Genomic DNA, 24,228 nt, shown 5'->3' with positions numbered 1-24,228 from the left:
ATTATTCTCTCAAAATTGGTGTATGCTTGAAATTTTCCATTCTAAGTATGAAGGAGGGGTGGAGAGGAAAGGGGTTTTAAAGATAAGAGATACCACTGAAGAAAACAGGATTAGCTCACTGCAAAGAGAATCCATCATAGATTTGTATTGTGTGATTCCAAACTGTTGGAATGTCTTTGTGCCCGACTACCTTCTCATTTCAACTTCCCTGAATTCTCATCTCACTCAACTGACTACCATGCTCCCTCTCTAGTTCGGTACCTTCCTCAATTTTCTGTGTTAGAGGTCTGGATGACATTTTCCCACCTCTTCAATGACTCTTTTAAACACAAAGCCTCCCTACATATGGCTTCCCCTCAAGCAGTTCCCAGTCTCATGGCTAGTTCCCAGATTCTGTCTGGATTCCACCCACTACACTGCCATGCCTTCACGGCCTGCTGCCACTCTTGATCAAACTGAACGCCACGGCTCTCTCCCCAAACTGGAGAAAAAGGAGCGAGGTGAAAGCAAGTCTTTCCCAGTCTCCTTTAGGTCAGTCTTCTTCCCCGGGCTAAAACCTCGCCGTCATTCCTGACCCTGCCTTTCCTGCTGACTGTCAATGAACCACTCACCCCAAGAGCTGCTTATTCTGTTGTCCCTCTACCCTTGACTTGCGTTTCTATATCCAACTATCCCTGAACTAATCTTCCCCCTCCGATCCAGCCTAACAACTGCCACCGGGGTAACCATAGCAGGCCAACCCCCTGTCACGCTCCTGCTCAAAACTCAGCTGACTCCTCACGACCCTTGTGTCAAAACCCTTTAGTTAGTAGTCAAGGCTCACAATAATCTGGAACCTTCCCATCTTTACCATAAATACTTTCAACTAGTGATTTTTATTTAATTTTCTTATCAAAGAAATCCTACATATATAGTTTAAAAACCTAAGAAATGCTATAGAAGATACAAAAAAAAAAAAAAAAGGCGTCTTCCACCACACCACTCCCCATGGCTGATTCCTGCACCCCAGAAACAACTCCCTTCAACTCTGCTTCTTCTTCCATTTATATTCATAGTTTTCTTTCCTTCCTTCCTTCCTTCCTTCCTTCCTTCCTTCCTTCCTTCCTCCCTCCCTCCCTCCCTCCCTCCCTCCCTTCCTCCCTCCCTTCCTTCCTTCTTTTATTTTTGAGAAAGAGAGAAAGAGGGACAGGGACAGATAGACAGGAAGGAAGATGAGAAGCATAAACTCGATGCAGCACTTTAGTTGTTCATTGATTGACTCCTCATATATGCCTTGGCCAGGGGGCTCCAGCCGAGCCAGTGACCCCTTGCTCAAGCCAGAGACCTTGGGCTTCAAGCCCTTTGGGGGATCAGATCTATGATCCCATGCTCAAGCCAGAGACCTTGAGGTTTCAAACCTCGGTCCTCAGCATCCCAGGTTGACGCTCTATCCACTGGTCAGGCAATATCCATATTTCTAAATAACAAGCTCATTCCATGGTTTCTGGACATCTGCCATGTAGATATTACTTATGGACTTTCCACTATAAAGATGAGGATTTAATTATTGCATTTCAACCCCCCCCACACACACACACACACAGAGCCCTCTCTTACCTCACCCTCCCAAATGGAAAATCATTAAATCAATATTCAGAGTTTGTACTATGACTCTGTAGAATACTATGAATACACTTCCTTATTATACAACTTTCCCCCCTCTGGCAGTAAGAACTGCCTTGCATGCCACTTGGTTTTCAAAACTGAATCACTAATTTGCCCCCAGATTCTGCCAGGGCAGGTGGCCACTCAGTGTCACTTCACTCTGTGCCATGTCTCTCCCAGAACCCATCGCCCAATGTGGATAGTTGTCCTCCAGGCCTGCTCTACATTATTGTCCTACATCATCTTCCTTGGGAACCTCTCTGGCCTCTGACTTGAGGCCCTGTGCCTGCATCTCGTCACTTCTTTCTTGGTTCCTGCTTCTCTGGTGGAATGAATCACGTAGTAGCTTCTGGGAGAGGAAGCACCAATTAATTTTTTAAAATTCTGCCTTTTTGAAGATGCCTTTACTTCAACACTTACACTTGAGTGTAAAAATGGCTAAAACTTGATTTTTAGACAGAAAATAATTTTTCACCAGAATTTGTTTTTGTTTGTTTGTTTTTTATTTTTCTGAAGTTGGAAACCAGGAGGCAGTCAGACTCCCACATGCGCCTGACCGGGATCCACCCGCACGCCCACCAGGGGGCAATGCTCTGCCCATCTGGGGTGTAGCTCTGTTGCAACCAGAGCCATTCTAGCACCTGAGGCAGAGGCCACAGAGCCGTCCTCAGCGCCCGGGCCAACTTTGCTCCAATAAAGCTTTGGCTGTGGGAGGGGAAGAGAGAGACAGAGAGGAAGGAGAGGGGGAGGGGTGGAGAAGGAAGCAGATGGGCGCTTCTCCTGTGTGCCCTGGCCGGGAATCGAACCTGGGACTCCCACACGCCAGGCCGACGCTCTACCAGTGAGCCAACCAGCCAGGGCCTGTTTCCCTGTTCTTTCTTGCTAGTACTACTATTCAAATGTTGACTCTCATAGACTCAACTTCTAATTTTCTTAGCTCCAACTTTATCTTTCAATTAGATTGAACTTTCTAATTTCTGCTGTCATATATATTACTTTCTAAAAGGTCTTCTTTTTTGTTTCTACACGGTTTGTTTTATGGTCTCTTGTTCCTGTTTCACAGATGTCATATTTCCTCCCAAATCTTTGAGGATATAAATTATAATTTGGTTTCACTTTTTAAAGTTCTTTTTCGCTGCCTACATCATTTTTACCAAGTCCCTTTTTCCCTGTCTGCTGGTCTTCACGACCTGCTCTGAAGAGGGCTGTTCATTCACATTTAAAAGAGAGCCACTAGCCCTGGCCAGACAGACAGCTCAATTGGTTAGAGCGTCATCCCAATATGCAAAGGTTGCTGGTTTGATCCCATGTCAGGGCACATAGAGAAACAGATTGCTGTTTCTGCCTCTCTAAAATCAATTAAAAATATAATAAAAATTAAAAAGAAAAGAAAAGAAAGAAAGTGAGTCATTAAACACTGCTGTAAGTTCTGTGTGCCCAGGTGGGGGCTGGGTGACCAGTGGCTTCATTAAGTGTTTCACTAGAAGACCCCCAAATATCACAATCCGTAGTTCTCTTCCTTTACACTGGTCCTTTCCCCAGGAAAAACAAAAACAAAAACAAAACAAAAAAAAACCCTCCCATTTTCAGCCTGGGAACAGCATCCCTACTTAATCCCTTTTTCTGAGCCCACCTGCCTTCACCTATGGCTGTGCCGAGGCAGGTTCGGCTCTGCGTCTCAGGCCAGCAGCAGTCACAGGCTGTGTGTGTGAGCGTGTGTGCACGTGTGTATGTATGTGCACGTGCTCGTGTGGCAGAGGGATGGGGGTGATAGATGATACCTTGGAATCTAACACTTTCTTGAACAAATTTTAAAACTGCAGCTCAAGTTTCTAGTCTCATTACATACACACACCCACACCCACACCCACACCCACACCCACACCCACACCCACGTGTCTCCCATAGCTGAGGCTTTCCAGGGCTCCACAGTGCAAATCGACTGGCCTCCTGCTAGACACCCCACACTGTAGGCTTGGGTTTCAGCTTTCTCAGCTCTGCCATTTATCTATCAGCAACTAAACTTTGATTAACATCTCCCATATGCTGTTTCTCCTCTTCCATTCCTTTATCATTGATGGTTTATATCTTTTTTATATCTTTATTGCCATTTTAGTGAGTTTTCAGGAAGGAATAGAAATAAACACATGTTCAACCCCCATGTTTAAGTAGAAGTCCCCACTGGTGACTTTCAAACTTCTAAGCAGCAGCATGTCACCCTTGATTTCTGAAGAAACCTTATGCAGAATCGCAATCACAAAGCAGTGGTTGGAGGCCCAGTTACCCCTTTCCCACCCATTGGTTCCAGGGGGCATAGCCATCAAACTCACGAGCCTTGCTGAACACGCTCTGAGGATCTGTGTTTTACACAAACCTTCCACTCCAGCAAGACTGCTCCATGCACCATTCCTTAACCAGACCTTTACATTCACACTGTTCCCCCAATCTGGACCACCTGCCTCTTCTCATTTAAGTCCACCTCCAGCTCTTCTTGCAAGACTGAGTCTGACCCATCTCTCTGTGTGAGGCCTCCCCACCCCATGCTCTGTGATGACCACTCTCCCTCCTCACCTCTGGTCTGAGCACTGCCTAAGAGTGACTGTAGAGCAAATTATCACATTCATCCTTAATAACCAGGTCCAATACTTTTTGCTCCTGGATAGAATAGCTCATCATCATCATACAAGTGTCCCATGATTCTGAAAGAAGAGGATGGCCATGGTAAAGGGAATCCTTTGGCTCAGTCTCACTCCTCAGTGACTAGGTCTGCTGAAATAACCTGTAGTTTTGAGATTGCACTCACCATAGTCATACTTCCGGGGTGGGGGGGACTTCTCCCAATAACTAGAAAGGAGAGCTTATGCATTCTGTTCTCTCTGGGTTCCCTGTTACATAGCGGAAGTGCGTGCCAGGGACCCAAAGGTCTGGGCCTCAAACTCAGGAAGAACTAATAGGCTGTGTGGGGTATAGAGCTGTGCCATCTCCCAATAAGAAATTAAAGCTATCTTTTTTTTTTAATTATCCTGAAAATAAGATAGATGGATCTAGTGTCCCACCTCAATCCTTAAAACAGAGAAAATATCTTCACTTAGACTCCATCCATAAGTTTACCAGGTCAAGGCCTACATAACTGACAGACCAGAGAGGTTAAGAGGCTGCATCCAGCACACTTACAGAGTTACCGCTGCTTTTACAGATGTGCCGTTAAATACACAGAGTACAGGCAGAGGCGAATTAAGGTTGGTTGAGGCCCCAGGTGCAGAAGAAAAAATCGGGCCCCTTACATTAGAAAAAAGTATAAAGTTGGGGTTTTGCAGGGCCCTTCAGAAGTCAGGGCCCAGGACGCACGCCCGGTGCACCCACCGTTAAATCTGCCTTGGAGTATAAGGTGCAGCACATCCTGTTAAAGGCCAATGATTAATTTGCGACACAATTGAGAAATCTGACTACTGACTGGGCATTGGATGGCAGCAAGCAAGTACTGTTAGCAATTCAGTGATTTTATTTTAAATAAGAGAACTTTTTTAGAAATATATACAAAATATGGATGAAATGATATGATTCTCGGACTTTCTTTAAAATAATTCCGAAAGGGGCTGGGGAAAGGGTGGTAAGATCAGGAGGTGGCCACTATTTTCTGTAAGGGCCACAAAGTAAATACAGGGTGGGGCAAAAGTAGATTTTGAGTTGTGAGTATGGGAACATGGGGTTTATTCTTGTCTTGTTACTTATTAATTATTGTATCATTCATTTGTATTACAACTGTAAACCTGCTTTTACCCACTCCTGTAGGTGTGGCCTCGCGGGCTCTACAGCCTCCACCACAGTTACCTGGCTCTCCACTGAGCACAGGAGCGGCCATGGGCAACAAGCAAACAGATAAGTCCGGGAGAACTTGGTTTGTAAAGACAAACGGGAGGGCTGGGTCCTGTCCACAGGGCCACAGGGTGCCAACCTGATATGGACAAAGCAGGACTGGATATGATATGAAGTTGGTAATTATTAAAGCTCAGTGTTGAATATGTAGGGATTCTCTCTGCTTTGTGCATATTTGAAATTTTCCAAAATAATATGATAATTTCCATAATAAAATGTTTAATTTTTTCCCAAAGAAGTCAATACCTAACTTTGTTAACTTCACTGGACTTAAAGTCAAAGTAGAAAGCAGTGAAGACTAATGATGACAGATTAGACTTTCATTTCCAGGAGGGTAAGGAAAAAAGTAAAACACAAGCTTTCTACTAGAAAACAAACTAAGAGCAGCCCAGCTGCCCACGAAAAGTGGTCGGACCAGCGGGCCTGGTGGTCCTGAGCTGGCACACGCCTGACAGCTGAAGTCAAGCAAGACGGGGCTCTCCCTACTTCTGGCATCCTCTGCCCGCAGCTGAGGAGAGAGGAGTGTTCGCCTTGTAGGCAGGAGCCTCCCTGGCTGCTTCACTGGGAGGTGATTCTTTCCCGAGACCAGAATACATTCCCTTTGAAAGCTCTCAGGATCAGGAGATAAGGTCTAAAGAACTTTCTGTCTGTGGCAGAGAGGGAACCAAACCTCTTCTCCTCTCCTTAAACTTGGATTGCCCTCTCTCCCTTGGAAGCCTCATTCATCCTCTCGTTTGGAGAACTGAAGCTGCGTTCTCACAGCGCTGAGCTGAATGAGCAGCACACTGTCTGCAGGGGCTGGCTGGGCGAAGGGCTCTAGAAATGCACCGCTCTATCTAGGCCTTATCATGCCCAACTTTCCCACAGAGATGCTCAAAAAATCCTAGTATGTCTTAAGAAATAACCTCAGAATTAAGGTAAGTGAATAGGAAAAGCAATCAACAGGCCCAAGATAAATTGTCCCTGTTGCTGCCTCTGCAGAAAGAGACTGATGACCTGGCCCTAATAGGATATCTCTGCAGGTGAAATGACTGAGGGCACTGAGACAGCAATGGCCCAGGACGCCTCCCCAGCCCTCCTTCCTCCAGGATGCAACGGCCACAGTAGCTCTGAATACCACTTCATACACCCATGCCCATCAGTCATGGTCAATACAGTGCATGAGGGAAGAAGGGAAAATAGGAAGAGAGGGGAAAGAATGTAGAGGGGAAGACCAAGGGAGGAGGGGAATAAAAGAAAGAGAAAGGAGAAGAGAGGGAGGACAAATAAAGAGGAGGCTACAGCAGTTAGTAGTAAAGGAACCACTGGAGACTCTTGGTGCCAGTTCTAGAGTCTCAGGGTTTGTCCGTCCATGCCTTACCCTGGAGGAAGAGGCCGTTCCCAGGTGGTGGTCTTGGTATTGTGGTCAACATAATAGACACGGCCATTGGGCAACTCTCGCTGTTCCCATCTGGAAAATAAAGTCAAGGAAGCATGAGATACACAGTTGAAAGGCATAAACCCTTGTCTAAAGGGCCTTCACCACCGATGTGATTAATTTGAGAGGAAACATCAAAGATCAACCAACCCAGTGGTCAAACTATCTCCATGCTGTCACGGGTAGTGGACCCCTCATGCTTTCTGAGAAAACTGTAATAGCTTCCCTTTATGGACTCACAGTACTAGTGTAGCCATCAATCACTCTAAATTCCCCTAAATAACCCATAAGAATCTACATTCCATGAATTTTTTTCTTTTTTTTTTTAAGTGAGAGGAGGGGAGATAGACAAACTCCCACATGCACCCCCACTGGATCCACCCAGCAACCCCTGCCTGGGGTTGATGCTCTGACCAACTGAGCTATCCTCAGTGCCTGGGGCCATGCTTGAACCAACTGAGTCACTGGTTGTGGGAGGGGAAGAGGGAGGAAAGCGGGAGAGGGAGAGAAGGGGGAGGAAGAAAGGAGGGGAAGGGGGAGGGAGAAAGGAAGGGGAGGGGGAAAAGAGGGGAGAGGATAAAGAGGAGGGGAGAGGATAAAGAGGAGGGGGAGAGGATAAAGAGGAGGGGGAGAGGTGAAGGAGAGGGAAGAGAAGACAGGAGGAAGAGGAGAGGGAGGAGGAGGGGGAGAAAGATCAAAGATTCATTTAGGAATGTGATGGAAACTAAGGATACTTTCCTTCCAAAATGCACTCACCAACAAAAATTTGTATACAATTTCTGGGGCTCACAGATCTCTCCTAAAGTTTATCTATGGATGATTCCATAGCCTTTTTAGCCTACACTACCTCTTAAAGTCACAATTTATATGATTAGCAATGTTCTCTTAGCAAAACATATATTCATAATCACATTTCTTTGTAAAATACAGGATTCATTTACAAAGACTCTTTAAAACAAAACCAGATGACTCAAAGAAACACAGCATACTGTTATTTATTGGCTGCTCTACCCATAAGTCTGTGTGTCAGTTAATATGAGATCATGGCACTGAGGTAGCTTATCTGCTAATAGAGGAATGACAAAGTAGCAGATGATCTGAAGAGATAATCCACAAGCAAAATAACTACAAAATACAGCCAAGAACCACCCATCAGATGGGCAGAGCTCCCAATTATTCCCATACTCAACAGTCTGATGATAACTCCACGTACCCTGAATATAGTAACTGATAAAGAATGCAAAAATTTTTATTTATGGTATTATTATCTATCACTCAATAGAATATGGTAATGGTCCCATTAGTTTTTGTGTTTACATTGATTTTATTTACCTCTCTCTAGGTTAGGTGACCTTTCCTGGGAAGCTGGTACAGTCAGTTTGCTGAAACTCTTTTTTGCAAATGCAGATCTGTTCCAAAGTGATTGATACATGAGGGAACAATTTGAGCATAGAGTTTTGTGCTTGCTTATGCCTGATTTTGCCTTTGAGAAACACTAGATGGACACAGAAGATGCACCCAGCTGAACCCGGTTGTGTAGGAATACAAAACATCTACCAGTTACCTCATATGCCACACCCACCTGGCATTACAACTCCCATCTAACTTCAGATAACGCTCCTTGCACACCTTCCGGACAACACTCACAATCTCCAACCCTCCCGACGCCTGCTTCCACATGCAAGTTTCAGGTCTTCTCATGGAAACATACCACATTTATTGTAGTATTATGCATCTTATCCATTTAACATGCATACAACTGTGCTACCATCATTTTTGGTTCCTATTTTGTGGGTATGTCTCTGACAACTTTTTGAGCATTATGTCCCTAACCCATTTCTCCATAAGAAATCCCTGTGGGTTTTTGTGTGATTTTGCACAGCACGGTGATGTTTAGAAACATATACGCTATGGCAGAGCTGACTGTACACTGAATTAAGTGTCCTAACTCCTATTATGAAGCCTGGTGTGTCTACTCTGCTAGACATGATCTTCATTCAGTACCATTTTTTCATTTAAACCGGGGGGACTGCACTGACCAGCCCCTCCATGACTGGTTCAGGTACAGATATAGAAGAGGGTTTTTTTTGTTTTTTGTTTTTTGGGGTTTTTTTTTTCTGTATTTTTCTGAAGTTAGAAATGGGGAGGCAGTCAGACAGACTCCCACATGCGCCCGACCGGGATCCACCCAGCACGCCCACCAGGGGGCGATGCTCTGCCCATCTGAGCATCACTCTGTTGCAACCAGATCCATTCTAGAGCCTGAGGCAGAGGCCACAGAGCCATCCTCAGCACCCGGGCCAACTTTGCTCCAATGGAGCCTTGGCTGCGGGAGGGGAAGAGAGAGACAGAGAGGAAGGAGAGGGGGAGGGGTGGAGAAGCAGATGGTCGCTTCTCCTGTGTGCCCTGGCCAGGAATCGAACCCGGGACTCCTGCACACCAGGCCGACGCTCTACCACTGAGCCAACCGGCCAGGGCCTATTAGAGGTTTTTAAGGCAATGAAGGGAAGAGGGGCACACTCTTCACCGCACGTCTCCAGTAAGCCAGGGGCTCACGTTTCACCTCATGAAGTCTTTGCCTCTGTCCCGTAAGGGGGGACATGCCATCACCAGTGAGGAAGCTGGGACAGAAAAGCAAAGTAACTCTTACATGACATTCAAACTCAGCTACGTCTAGCCCATGAGTAGCATCCGCTGAGAGGCAGAAAGGAGGAAAAGGAAGGTCAACTGAAACTTAGGGGAAACCTACTCCCCAGCAGACAGGTGCCAGGAGCTCCCCCACCTCCAAGTGAGCGGCTTTCCCTCGCACTGCAGCCCAGGTGGGAGCCCTGCAGAATTAGGACGACTGGGGAGGGATTGTAACGGGTCCACTGTGTGCATCTCCAGGCTGTTTTCATCGACCCTCTGCTCAGATAGGATTTACCAGAAGAGGCGGTACATTCTGAACCACTGGCAGCATTAGCCTGGGGGTTCCACACTCCCACCCCTCAGAAGGGATCAGCTACTGGGTTGAAGATATCCACAATTACACTTGAGAGCATTTTTTCCCTAGGCATGCCCCCCCCCCCAGGGATTCTTGCTCAAGGTTCTGGTTGAAATGGATACTTGTGTCTTCACCTAGGTGCCTTGGTGCCTCCCATGCAAAAGGAAGATTCTCGCACTTCATTCAGTGTTTTATTAAATGGACAGAATCCTCTGGCAGAAGCGAGCGGGGGCTGGGGGGAGGTGCACACTGGGTGAAGTTCTCCCTACGAATGGCCCTTGTAATTAGAGACAAAAGAGTAACAAACACGGCCAGCTCTAGAGGCTGGGTCCCATCTGTGGGGATCTGCAAGGGACTGCCGGGCAGGAGGGGCAGGCTAATAACACACCGTGGCTTCACACCAGCCTCCAAACTCCTTCTGCCTGCTTGGCCATTGAAGAGCAAATCTGATACCCTCTTTATTTATCTGAATTTGGAAATGACGAAAGTCTTGAGAAAGATGCTTGGCCTAAGAACAAATACTGAAATATGGCAGCTCCTTGAGGTAATGGCAGGAAACACTCTTTCATAACGTTTGCTTCTAACGGACTTACAGGGCCGAGAACTCCTCAGGTTTCCCTACGACGTTAGCTGTCTCCTTCCCTGATTTGGCAAATCTGTGCACAAAAGCACCAACAAGTTCGTCGCTCATTTTGTGGTCACTACTTGGAAACATGACCATAATATGTGGATGGGGCTACCCCTTTTGTAGAGACAAAATATTTATTGCAGCAATGAGAGATAAAAGGCACTAAAAGACTTTTTATTTTTTCCAACAATTCTTTTGTTACATCTGCCATCTGATAAGTAGGCTCTACTTTTGACTTCTTTCATAGTTCATTTGAGGCGAGGAGAAAACTTTGGTTTTGTTATACTCTGGCTAATTAATATTTTAATTTGAAGATGGCATAATGCTTGAAATCACATGCAGTAAATGCCCGTAATTGACACAGTGGTGTCCCACGTAGTGCCAGAAAGGAAATCGGTGTGAAGTCCCCTTCGCTTAGATTCCTGAGTTACAGCGGCTCTTTCCAAACCTAGATGAGATCGCACTGTCCCATCTTTGATCCCAGCTGAACCTAGAAATGAAAGTCTCTCTTTCAGGGACTTTTATTGTCTGGCAAATCTCAATGTCCTTCTATGAACCCTCTCAATTGGCTTAGCTACAAAAAAATAGTTCCCAGAGAAATAAAACCTTTCTTCCATTACCTTTTTGATATCTACATTTTTTCCTTTTAAAATTGGACTCCTGCTTGGATTAAATGACCATGTGTGTCCTCCCTGATCCATGACCTGGCCTAACTGCTTTTCTTAGAGAACTCTCAACTCCTCCCTTACCTGCACGGCTCCTCAGAATTCATACAAATCTCTTCCCCTCATTCATGCGGCACAGTTGGTCAATTCTATCGTCAATCAAACAAGACTCCCGATTCTCATTTCTCCTCAGTAACTGCTGACCCACATAGATCAAGCCTTCCGACTGTCTTGGTTTGGTCTCTCCGTGCCAGTAAAGTGATACTGACAGCGACTTTTCATTGGCACGTCCCTGTCAGGGGTTATGTTTCTGTCCCTTATAAGCATCTTCTTCCTGCTGAGATTAAAAGACTTTTCAATCAAACTACCCATAGGTCTCCATACTGCATCCTGGTCAAATGAGTCAGAGCCTCCCTCACAGAATAGCTTTCTTTGATGCTCTCAGAAACAGTGTTCAAAGCATCAAGCTTGATTCAGGTCCCTTCCCAACACATTGCTCCTTGGCCTTCAATGAGCAACATTCAGTTGGACCACAGACTGCACAGGGTCTTTGTATCTCAAAGTACTTAAAAGTGGTCTCCAAATTCAATTAATCTTAGATACCATTTCTGTCCTAAGTTATCCTGAAAGGGAACTATCTGGTCACCTGAACCACATTCCCTTGAGGAATGTCTCCTAAAATGTCTTCAAGAAATTAATTCTCAATGACCTGCCATTACAGTTTGTAGTCAATGATCCTAATCAACATACTTCATAAGAATCCTTGTGTTTGGCCCTGGCCGGTTGGCTCAGCGGTAGAGTGTCGGCCTGGCGTGCAGGAGTCCAGGTTCGATTCCCAGCCAGGGCACACAGGAGAAGCGCCCATCTGCTTCTCCACCCCTCCCCCTCTCCTTCCTCTCTGTTTCTCTCTTCCCCTCCCGCAGTCAAGGCTCCATTGGAGCAAAGATGGCCCAGGCGCTGGGGATGGCTCTGTGGCCTCTGCCTCAGGAGCTGGAATGGCTCTGGTCGCAACAGAGCAACGCCCAGATGGGCAGAGCATCGTCCCCTGGTGGGCATGCCGGGTGGATCCTGGTAGGGCGCATGCGGGAGTCTGTCTGACTGCCTCCCCATTTCCAGCTTCGGAAAAATGAAAAAAAAAAAAAAAAAGAATCCCTGTGTTTGAACAGAATCAGTTTTACCAAGTGTAGGATTAAGTTGGGAAAGGATCATAAAGCTGGGTGAGGAGTGCAGGCTAATATTAGACATGCTCTCTAAATGACCCTTACAAATTTACACATCAAAAATTCTACCTTCAGGGTGCTCTCCCTCCAGGGAGCACTCCCACACCATTCCCTTCCCTGTCTTCTCCCCTCAGAGCCTTATCTTTGCCTTTCTCTCTCCCACGCTCCAAGGGTCCTTCTACTACTTCTGTAACTTTCCAAATAAACCTTCTCTTATAATTTGAAAAAAAATCTATCTTCATGAGAGCATTATTAACTTACATTATTTTTTAACTTGCTCACTGGGCATTAGTAACCTAACCCTCATTTAAAAAAAAATTCTCTCCATTAGAAAACAAAGTCATGCCAAAGCCTCTATATACGCTCCCCCTCCAAAAACAAAGATGCCTTGCTGCCTACTTAGACAAAAACCAACTTCAGAAAAACACACTGCAAGTACTCAAGTATTCTTAAACTGCCTATGTAGAAGTTTAATTCCCCACAGGCAAAAACTAAAAGGAATTCATATTTTCTTACTTTATGCCCCTATAATAAATTACTTTGAACCAAATCCTATTCCCCAAGCTCTGGACACTTCCTGGGTGAACCATAAGATTTATCTGCTCTGTAAGGACATTTTCAGACAGCTTATGAGTCGGAAATCTGTGTGCAATGGAACACACCTCCTGCACTGTTTTCATGGCTTCAGTAGGTCCTCTGCAAACTGAGTAGGAAATGTGTTAAACTCTTTCTTTCCCCCAAGAACCTTTCTTGAAATACTGAGCTTTCCTTTAAGTCTTAGCACACTAACCTTTTTTTTCAAACTATGAACAACCAGCACTTTATGCCCTTTAAGCACAGGATGGCACAGTAGTAGCTACCAAGGGTTCTGAATTGGGTCTTTTTCATCTTCTTCAACCATCCCATTTTCTTTGCCTTGGAAAACTCTCCAAGGTCTTCAGTGGAAGTTGGCAACATTAAAAGATATGCTTTCACAGAGAAGTAAGACAATTCCTGGAGATAGTATGTATAAAAAAAGGTTTTTTTACATTTTGCATATATAGGATTTTGCAGATAAATTTAACAATACAGGGAAATAGTTACTCCTTTTTTCCCTTCTTTTCCAAGTGAGAGGAGGGGAGATAGAGAGACAGATTCTCGCATGTGTCCCAACCAGTATCTACCTGGCAACCCCCATCTGAGGCTGATGCTTTGCCCCTCTAGGGCCATGCTCGCAACTGAGTTATTTTTAGTGCCTGAGGCAGACATTTCACAAAGCCATCCTCAGCACCTGGGGCTAATGTGCTAGAACCTATCAAGCCATGGCTACAGTACGGAAGAGAAAGAGAGGAGGGGAAAGAGAAGGGAAGAGAAGCAGATGGGTGCTTCTCCTGTGTGCCCTGACCAGGAGTAGAACCTGGGACTTTCACCCACCCGGCCAACACTCTACCACTGAGCCAACCAGCCAGGGCCAGAAATAGTCACTCTTAAATTGTTTTCCCCGAGAGAGACAGAGAGAGACAGACAGGTACAGACAGACAGACAGGAAGAGAGAGAAGCATCAATTCTTTGTTGCGGCACCTTACTTGTTCATTGATTGCTTTCTCATATGTGCCTTGACAGGGGGACTACAGCAGAACAAGTAACCCCTTCCTTGCTCAAGCCAGCAACCTTGGGATTCAAGCCAGTGAACTTTGGGCTCAAGCCAGAGACCATATGGTCATGTCTATGATCCCATGCTCAAGCCAGTAACCCCGCACTCAAGCTTGGTGGGAGGCCTGACTGGCACAGTGTATATAGAGCATTGACCTGGGACGCTGAGGACCTAGTTCAAAACCTTGAGGTCACCGGCTTGAGTGCACCTTGAGTACAGCATCACCAGCTTGAGCATGGGACAATTGAAATGAACCTATGGTCGCTGGCTTGAGCCCAAAGACCGCTGGCTTGAGCCCAAGTTCGTTGGCTTGAGCAAGAGGTCACTGGCTCAGCTTGAGCCCCCAGGTGAAGGCACATATGAGAAGCAATCAATGAACAACTAAAGTGATGCTATATTTCTCATCTCTCTTCCTTCCCCTCTTTCTCTCACTTAAAAAATTTTTTTTTGATGGGAGCAAAAATGGTATACTCTTTCCCCAGGACAACTGACAATGTGGTCAAAAGTTTTTCCTACATGAATACCCTTTAACTCAGCAACTCTGCTTCTAGGACACATCCTAAGGAAATAATTAGGACTCAAAGCTGTAGCTTTGTGTCAAAGCTTTAGTTATCTGTCACAGTATGTTGCAGAATGTTTCAGAAAAACTGGAAACAACCTAAATGTCCCCAAATGAAGGATTAGTAAAATAACTGAGGTTATTCCTATAATGGGTATTCAGTCATTTAAAATAACATTATAGATAATATTGATTTGTTCAGATGTTTACAATATATTGGGTTGAAAAAGCAAATAAAAAATAACATGATTATTTTTAAATTACATAAATATACTGTTTTTTATTACATCTACAGTGCCATCCATTATTACCAGCATGCATAAAATATTTTACAATAAACAAATATAATTTGAAAGCACATACATTAGATTATTAAATTTTGGTAGATATGTGAAAATGTGTGTATGTATGTATGTGTGGTCTCGGGCAAATGGCTTACAGTTTCCTCATTTGCAAAATAAGGATAAAAGTGGCCACCACCCAAAATGCTGTGAAAACTGCATGAAATAATCCATGTACGAAACTTAGCACTCCCTGACACCCCAGAAATATTTAACACATGGTAGCTATTACTAATGGTCAGGCAAAAACATACACATACACAAGGTATAAAAAGCACCAATGGTTAAATCTGGGTGCTTATTTGTTGTTGTTCTCCTTTATTCTTTCTTCTTCTATTTCTTTCCCCTCCAAAAAAAATTTTAAGGGCTACTGAAAATGAAATCATGTCCTCAAGAAACACTTCCCACTCCTTCGTCTAGAAGCCAAGCACCATGCCAAGGGTTAGGGATACAAAGATGGACACAAAATCCCTGTTCCTGACACATTCTCGAGAAAGTTTTTTTTTAATGTTTGTTTTATTGATTTTAGAGAAAGGAAGGGAGAGAGCAAGAGAGAGACAGGAACATCTGTTCCTGTATGTGCTCTGACCAGGGACTGAACTGGCTCTAACCAACCGAGCTATCCGGCCAGGGCGAGAAAGTGTAACAGGAAAGAAACTTCACTATTACACATGAATACATACATATAGTAGGGTGAGACCATCTCATGGGGCAGCCCTAACAATTGCAGAATCTTTGGAAATAAGGTTTTGCTCTGAGATAATGAAACATGTATATTTGACATTACCTAAGCACATAAGTAAAAAAACAGAACTATATGCAGCAAAAAGGCACGGATCCTCCCAATATCGGTATAATCCTTTTAAATGGTACTACTCAAAGTGTGGTCCATGGCCCCACACAGTCACCAGAAAAGTAGAGGTTTTGAAGCATTTAGAAACTTCAAACCAATTTGACATGGTCACATCAAAATATATGATCAGTAAATTTGTCTCACTGAATAGAGAACAAAAGTAAAGATTTGTAACAGATTGGGGGGGAAACTAAAACAAACAAAAGAAATGACTGGTTCTTCACAGATAGTTTGAAAGCACCATTTTAAAACTCCTTGGGTAAGGATCTCTGGCTAGTGCTACAACTGAGTTTGGAATGAAAATCAATGGCAGCGGCTAGTTTATAACTCAGCAGAGAAGCTCCAAATTCCAGTGTCTCTTAAAGCCTATAGATGACACACCAAAGCGCTCTTACACCCTTGATAGTGTCTCAAGGACTCCTTGGAGAAAGGCCTCTGGATCTCCATAATCTGGCGTGGAGGTGGGGGAGATGGAGCATCTATGATCTAGAGCAGTGGCCCCAACCTTTTTTGGGCCACGGACCGGTTTAATGTCAGAAAATATTTTCACGGACTGGCCTTTAGGGTGGGACGGATAAATGTATCATGTGACCGAGACCAGCTTAGACGGATGTAACAGAAGGAATCTGGTCATTTTTAAAAAATAAAATATCATTCAGACTTAAATATAAATAAAACGAAAATAATGTAAGTTATTTATTCTTTCTCTGCAGACCGATACCAAATGGCCCACTGACTGGTACTGGTCTGTGGCCCGGGGGTTGGGGACCACTGATCTAGAGAACACCCCTTCTCAATTAATTCTCCTGGAGGCAGGAAACACCCAGGCAGCCAATGACTGCAGGGCAAAAGAGATGGTGTGAAATGGCAGTGCTGAGCTAAGTCCACGGTCCAAACACAACGGCCTCCCTTATATAAGAAACCACAGCGGAGTGCGGGCTGCCAGGCTGAAATAATGCGCCTCTGTGTGCAAGGCACTGAGTGAGCTGCAGGGCCTGGGACGCGCTTGGAGTTTATCTAAGCCATGTACACAGGGTCTGTTAATGAGCATGCAGTCCCCAAAGTGGGCTCAGTGCTGATAAAAACCAGATGCAGGGCCAACTGATCAAAGTGGCCTCGCTCCCCACTGCCTGCTGCCTGGACCACTATCTCACCATGTCTCCCGAGCCTTCCTGGCACACCCTCCATTAATGGACGTTTGCAAGCTGAAAACGAAGACACCCTGCCAGTTGGCTTCTTTCACGCTACTTAAATTTAAAAGTACAGAACTCAGAGGGTTTGGAGACGGGGGAAAGGGACTAGGAGTGTTCTATTGGGACTTACGCAGCACAGCTTTTGGTAGCCTTCCATCCTTAAAACCTACAGACGCATGTGACCTCTTTATGACCAGTCTCTTCTGCTGCAAGTTTCAGAAAGGCCACGCAGCAACTGGAAAAATAAGCCCTTGGGATCCCCAAGTGAACCCTGATCGATGGCTCAGTAAAGGAGACTGGAGGAGTCGAGAGGATAAGGTTGGAACGGGTCAAAGTCAGCTGGATGCCTGGAAAAAGCACGACTCAGGGATGCCTTAGCAAAGGGGAGACAGTGTCTCCCAGTGTGTGAGGACCCCTAGTGAGCACAGAGAACATCCCGACCCTGGCAGAGACCTGTATCTAAACCCAAAGCCAGTCAACCCAGTGAATGATGCCTTCAGCCCTTGCTCTTGGGAAGAAAATGCAATACTCCTGTCGTAGTTGCTCTTTATTTGAGGTACGAAAATAGCAGAAAACATTCATACAGTTGGAAAAGAAAAAAAAAGATGGCATTCAGATTTATTACAAATATGACCTGGGGGCCTATTTTGTACCAGGCTCCCTGCCATCTTGGCGTCGACAGCCCAGCAAGGCAGAGAGATGCGGAACAAGCCATTACACATGAGCAGATGACAGTCCTCAGGGCTGTGACCTTGTCTGCTGGGGATCAGGAAAGAATTCCCGGAGCGGTGATGGTTCTGAAAATGGTGCTAAGACAGGGTAGGAAAAAGATAGTGCAGAAGTTTCAGAAACAGCAAACAGCATGGCAGAAGATTCCAAATACTGAGAAAGAGTGGTACATTTGTCAAGCTGAAATAAGTTATTATGGCTGGAGCTTAGAGAGCAAAGCAATGCCTTCCATGGGAGACTCGAGGGGTAGGTGCCTACCATGCAGGGCTTGCTAGGCCTTATTAGGGATTGAGAATGTAACCCTTAACACTGTGATTTTCAATGTGTTTCATCTCATGGCACACATAAACTAATTACTAAAATTCTTCGGCACACCAAAAAATATATTTTTTGCCAATCTGATAAAAAAAAATAGGTATAATCTTGATTTATTTATACTGGACGGCTATTGTGGTGTTGGCTGTTGTCTTTTTTATTATTGACAATCTAAGTGAAAAGCGGTCAGTGGCCCTGACTAAATAGCAGCATCCCCAGATGCTGAAAGGCACTGTACCTCACTTCTGTGGGTTTACGTAGAGACACCAAGTCCAGATGAATTTTGAAGAGTTTTATTAAAAGAGGAGATTTATTAAATATGCCAGCCGCATATGGATTACATGGGGCAGTATGGAAGCCCAAATCGTGTGCAAGTTCCAAAAATATTTTAGCCCTGGCTGGTTGGCTCAGCGGTAGAGCGTCGGCCTGGCGTGCGGGGGACCGGGTTCGATTCCCTGCCAGGGCACATAGGAGAAGCACCCATTTGCTTCTCCACCCCCCACCCCCTCCTTCCTCTCTGTCTCTCTCTTCCCCTCCCGCAGCCAAGGCTCCATTGGAGCAAGGATGGCCCGGGCGCTGGGGATGGCTCCTTGGCCTCTGCCCCAGGCGCTAGAGTGGCTCTGGTCGAGGCAGAGTGACGCACCGGAGGGGCAGAGCATCCCCTCTGGTGGGCAGAGCTTCGCCCCTGGTGGGCGTGCTGGGTGGATCCCGGGCGCATGTGGGAGTCTGTCTGACTGTCTCTCCCCGTTTCCAGCTTCTAAAAAGAATAATAAAAAGAAAGAAAAAAAAAAGAATTCTTGTTTCACACTTGTTAAAAGTTGCTACCTTAAGACCAAAGGAAGCCACTGTAGCGTTCTAAGTGGTGAAATGATAGGCTCAGCGTTTTGTTTAAAAAGGTTAAATCTGCTCCCCTGACTCCTGAAGCCATGACACCATGAATAAAGGAATAACCCACCTCGTCTAGATCTTCTAGCCTTAAAAATAAGCTGGGGTGGGGATGGTAGGTCTATGCCTTGAGAAGGTCACTTGGAGAACATGGGCCTCTCCTGGCTTGCCTTCCCTAGCCGAGCAGGGGACTGAAGGCCCGCCACGCTCACTGCCACGGCCCAGCAGTGCTGTGGTCCTCTCTGGGCAGGCAGCTCCAGATCTCTGGGCCTTCGTGAGGTCTTAGGGATGGGCACCTCAGGTTGGAAAACTGGGTCCCTGCACCCTTCCCTGGACCAACACACGTGTTCAAGTAGGCAGCAGCCTCCCCAGACCCACACACAGGCCTCGTCCTGTCCTAAACACTTGGAGGGAAAGGTGCTGTCCAAGCCCCACCTCAGCAGAGTGCTGCGGCCTCCGCGGGGGAAGGAGGAGAATCGCTTGCCTGGGCCACTCCATCCGCCAAACTTAGAATAAAGAACGTTTTCAGAGCCTGGAGTTTTCCAGCTGCCTGGAAACAGGAAGAGCCCAATCCCAGAGAACAGTAACCCTCACACACGCCCTACATAAAGACACGTTGAGCCATTAGCCCTAATTGCCTGTGACTGACACAGGAGTAAAGCCGGCCTTCCAGGCATTTGCTCAGCGGAAAGAAAACAAACAGCTCACAGGGGACATAGGTGGCCATTTTCTCTCCTTTCTGCCAAAATGATTCTGCTCTGTTCCCCTAAATTATATACAGATTTGAAATTACAAACCAAATGAAGGTCTTTCGAGTAGTCCTTGCCACATACAAAAGAGAAAAGAAATCTCAGTAGGGAGGAGTTGGACACAGCAATTGGTTATTAATCTTTCCACAAAACCAAAAACTTCACAAAAACTTTTCAGAGCCACCTCTCAATACCCCCAATTCACTCCAGGTTTGAGGTATTAAGAACGACCTGCAATACTTTGCATTAGTTCATCACACTTTATTAAGAAATAAGAGTTTAGGTAGCGTGCCAAATGGCAAGGATGCAATATGTATGTGGTAAAAAATCTAATGTGCCTTCAGATTTAGGATTTTTGTTTTAACAGTTGGGCTTTCTAAAGTAGCTTAAAAACAATACAGCATGTTCTCCACCAAGCAAGAGCCCATCTACCTTTCCTGATTTCTTTATGAGTTATAGGGCTCAGAGGACACACCCACACACTGCCACCACTGCCACCAGTCAGACCACGATGATTGTGGTGACAGTACCAAACCGATAACCAGGATGGGCAGCAGAACCACAATGGGACCGGCCCTACTATGACTGGTGGCCCTAAGAGAAGGCATCATTTCCCAGCTCTGAACCATTCCCATCCTTGATGGTTCTTTCACAACCACTTCAAAAATACCATTTAGGCCCTGGCCGGTTGGCTCAGCGGTAGAGCGTCGGCCTGGCATGCAGAAGTCCCGGATTCTATTCCCGGCCAGGGCACACAGGAGAAGCGACCATTTGCTTCTCCACTCCCCCCCTCCCCTCCTTCCTCTCTGTCTCTCTCTTCCCCTCCCGCAGCCAAGGCTCCATTGGAGCAAAGATGGCCCGGGCGCTGGGGATGGCTCCTTGGCCTCTGCCCCAGGCGCTGGAGTGGCTCTGGTCGCGGCAGAGCAACGCCCCGGAGGGGCAGAGCATCGCCCCCTGGTGGGCAGAGCTTCGCCCCTGGTGGGCGTGCCGGGTGGATCCTGGTCGGGCGCATACGGGAGTCTGTCTGACTGTCTCTCCCCGTTTCCAGCTTCAGAAAAATACAAAAAAAAAAAAAATACCATTTAGCAGGTGCAATGCCCACCATGGGTGAGGGCTTCACATACACTCTTATTTGAGTCTCTTCACTTCCTGGGGAGATATGCATGATTATTACCTCCACCTTACCAAGATGAAAAGCCACCTGGGCAAGGTCCAATAGAGTCAAGTGGGGATTCAAACCCAGATCTATTTGATTCCTGGATAAATACTTGTAATCTCCACTCACTATATAGCCAAACAGGAACTTTCTTCCTTTTGGCTTACTAGGGCCATCTTCATAACAATCAAGGTCTTTACCATCAGATTTAATTCTGAACTAAAGGATGGCAAGGAAACTAGTAGCCCATGTTAACATCAGCACCACTATGGGAATAATGTACAATAATATCTAGAGCCTAAAGTCCGCCATAGGCCATTAAGATAGAATTCAAGAGAGAAAAGCTGTTTCTAGGCAGGACCCAGGCGAATGCCCTTCTAATGATCGAGGAAGGCAAAATAAGCTTCTTGTTCTATAAAAGCCACACTCTTTAAGTCAAGCTGTTCATTTCTAGTCACAGTATAAGGTAGTATTGATTCTGCCCCAGAGGATTTAGAGTCTCTTTAAGATTTATGCAGAACCAGCGTTCTCCCACACCTCTCTCTGTCCTAAGCACAGTAGCCTTCCCAGAGACTCCTGATCCCTAGGTAATAAATGACCACGTTGTTTCTGCCCTGGCAAAGGAGTCTCAGTCTTTGGAGCGGTGGAAAGCACTGCTGTGGGAAAGAAGGCTACTCACCCAGCAGGGAGAGCATCAGGGGCCTGGGCAGCTGCCGCGGGCTGCTGCGTGCTGGAAGTGCTGGACTCCTCGCCGTCAGCTGGTGTGGCTGGAGCCGGGAGAGACGCTGCAGTGGGGTTCGGGGTAACACTCGATCCTGCAGCAGTTGGGGATGTCACACCAACAACTGAAGTTTCTTCGGGATCGGTGGCTCCGGTGGGTTCGTCGTTCACTAAAAATATAGACATCATATTTTAGAGAACTAAGACTTATGTTCTCATTTATTAGATTTTTTTCACTTAATGTGATAACACAGGACCCGTAATGTGACCATGCATGTATGCAGTTACAGCAAAAAAGTTTTACAGAAAATCACTTTGGAAATTAAGGCAAATCAGTAATGGCCTACCATAAGGTCGGGAGATGGGCCTGAAATAAATAGGTTATATTATATTTACTTCTCACAGATAAATTTATTAAATTTTTCTAATACATTCTACTTACACTTATTGAAATAAAAGAGTAGCAAGAAAAATCAGGGTAACAGGGAAGTGGATTGGTGCTAAATGGAACAAGGCCAAGTTTACGGGGTCATAGGCTTTTGTTCAAACTTGTTGTTTGCTGCTAGATGCAAATAACACCTTCTTTCAAAAAGCTCCACACACACTAAGAGGCAGCAAACTTCTAATAATGTGCTTGTTCTTTTAAAGGCTCACACTCAAAGTGGGGAGCAAGAATTAATACTCTAGATCAGGGGTCCCCAAACTTTTTACACAGGGGGCCAGTTCACTGTCCCTCAGACCGTTGGAGGGCTGGACTATAAAAAAAACTATGAACAAATCCCTATGCACACTGCATATATCTTATTTTAAAGTAAAAAAATAAAATGGGAATACAATATTTAAAATAAAGAACAAGTAAATTTAAATCAACAAACTGACCAGTATTTCAATGGGAACTATGGGCCTACTTTTGGCTAATGAGATGGTCAATGTCTGGTTCCATATTTGTCACTGCTAGCCGTAACAAGTGATATGACGGCTTCCGGAGCCGTGACGCGTGCGTTCCAAGTCACCGGAAGTAGTACTGTACGTGAATGACACCGCACTTTGGTGGTCTCACTGATCACCAATGAAAAAGGTGCCCCTTCCGGAAGTGCAGCGGGGGCAGATAAATGGCTTCAGGGGGCCGTATGCGGCCCCCGGGCTATAGTTTGGGGACCCCTGCTCTAGATGAAAAGGATGAGGCTCTGAAAATAAAGGGCTTGTCTCCAAGGCAACAACAGACAAAGAAACAGGAGGGAAACAAGCTGTTCCCGAGTCTCTATTATTCCCTATCTTCATTTTTTTGATGGTCACACATGTTCACAAGGACCCCAAGCCACTCTCACCCCAATAAGGAAAAAAGGGTTTCAAAGAATTCTAATACTTTGAAAATAAATAAGCCATTTGCAGAGAATTTTCTACATATGAGATAGCACCTGTGTACATTTGTACTAGAACTTCATAGGAAAACATCTTGTTTGTCATCTGGTCTCATTTTCCTAATTCAGAAATTCCTTTTGTAGTTCCTTTAAGAAAGTCTTCTTGAACATTTCTTCTAACAAACAGCTCACTGCACGGTCTTTCCACTGCTGAACAGATGTACCTGCCAGAAAGCTTTTTCTCCCGTGAGGCTGTACTTCACTAGCTGGTCTTATTCCCGCCCCCAGGCGATAGGAAATAAGTGTCTGGACACCCTGTTCCTCACTCACCATCTCTCTCCAGTAAGAAGGCCTGCTATTTCTTTACTGTCTCTAGGCTGGCCTCTTGCAGGACCTTTTTCTTTCTCTTTTTAATTTTTATTTTATTGATTTTAGAGAGAGAGGAAGGGGGAAAGAGAGAGAGAGAGACAGGAACATCTGTTCCTGTACATGTCCTAGCCAGGGATGAACTGGCAACTTCTATGCTTTGGGACGACGCTCTGACCAACTGAGCTCTCTGGGCAGGGCCAGAGATCTTTCTCTACTGTCTCTCCTGAATAAAGATATCAGGAAGTCAACATAATAAATCAGATACCATCAGACCAGTGGAGTCAGATTTCCAATGTAAATGATATTAGCTAACACTTACGGGACACCAGCACATACCACACAAAGTGCAAAAGCATTTTTTGATTCTCTCATTTAAGCCTCACACACTATCCCATGAGTTAGATACAATTAACATCCCCTCACTTTATAGTTGAGGAAACTGAGGCCCAAAGAGATTAAATAACCTGACAAGATCAAAGGGCATCCTGCTATCAGCTTCCAGGGCTTAAACCACTCACTCATTACACTCTACTTCCCCCTCCGTACACCCTCTAATGCCACACAAGGTCATAATAACGCCGAAGCAACCACACAGCCCCATGGGCTAGCACGAGACTGGAGATCAGTCGAAACTAAAATTTCTTCACGTGATGTGAAACCAAGCTTGACCTTAACAAATGGGTAAGAGTCTGGGCACTACCTATGATTAATTAGCTTTCTCCCCAGGAAATGATACACGGTCTGGCACACAGACTGGGTTAGTTGTTTAATAAATGACTACATCTTGTGCAACCGATGTTTCCCCAATATAAACGCAAGAATTTATATTTCTAGTCTATCTCAGCTGAGTTAGTAAAAGACAACAGATGGCAATTCTCCTTATGCAAACTGACAAATTTTACTCAATTCCAGTAAAAAAAACCATCATGATG

General features: G+C 45.4%; 1 protein-coding gene across 3 annotated transcripts in view; it reads right to left on the bottom strand.

Annotated features, from left to right (window-relative positions):
- Positions 1-24,228, bottom strand: part of WWP2 (WW domain containing E3 ubiquitin protein ligase 2) — a 153,729-nt gene that overhangs the window by 22,945 nt on the left and 106,556 nt on the right. For all 3 annotated transcript variants that reach the window (XM_066242088.1, XM_066242089.1, XM_066242090.1), the window contains exons 8-9: positions 21,526-21,736; positions 6,881-6,970 (exon numbers count right to left, since the gene is read on the bottom strand). In XM_066242088.1, coding sequence (XP_066098185.1) covers positions 6,881-6,970; positions 21,526-21,736 — 301 coding nt within the window. The remainder of the gene's footprint in view (positions 1-6,880; positions 6,971-21,525; positions 21,737-24,228) is intronic.

This window comes from Saccopteryx bilineata, chromosome 9 (assembly GCF_036850765.1).
Source record: "Saccopteryx bilineata isolate mSacBil1 chromosome 9, mSacBil1_pri_phased_curated, whole genome shotgun sequence".
In the NCBI taxonomy this organism is placed as follows: Eukaryota; Metazoa; Chordata; class Mammalia; order Chiroptera; family Emballonuridae; genus Saccopteryx; species Saccopteryx bilineata.
The sequence above is the reverse complement of the archived record's forward strand: the minus strand, read 5'-3'. Positions and strand labels throughout refer to the sequence as shown.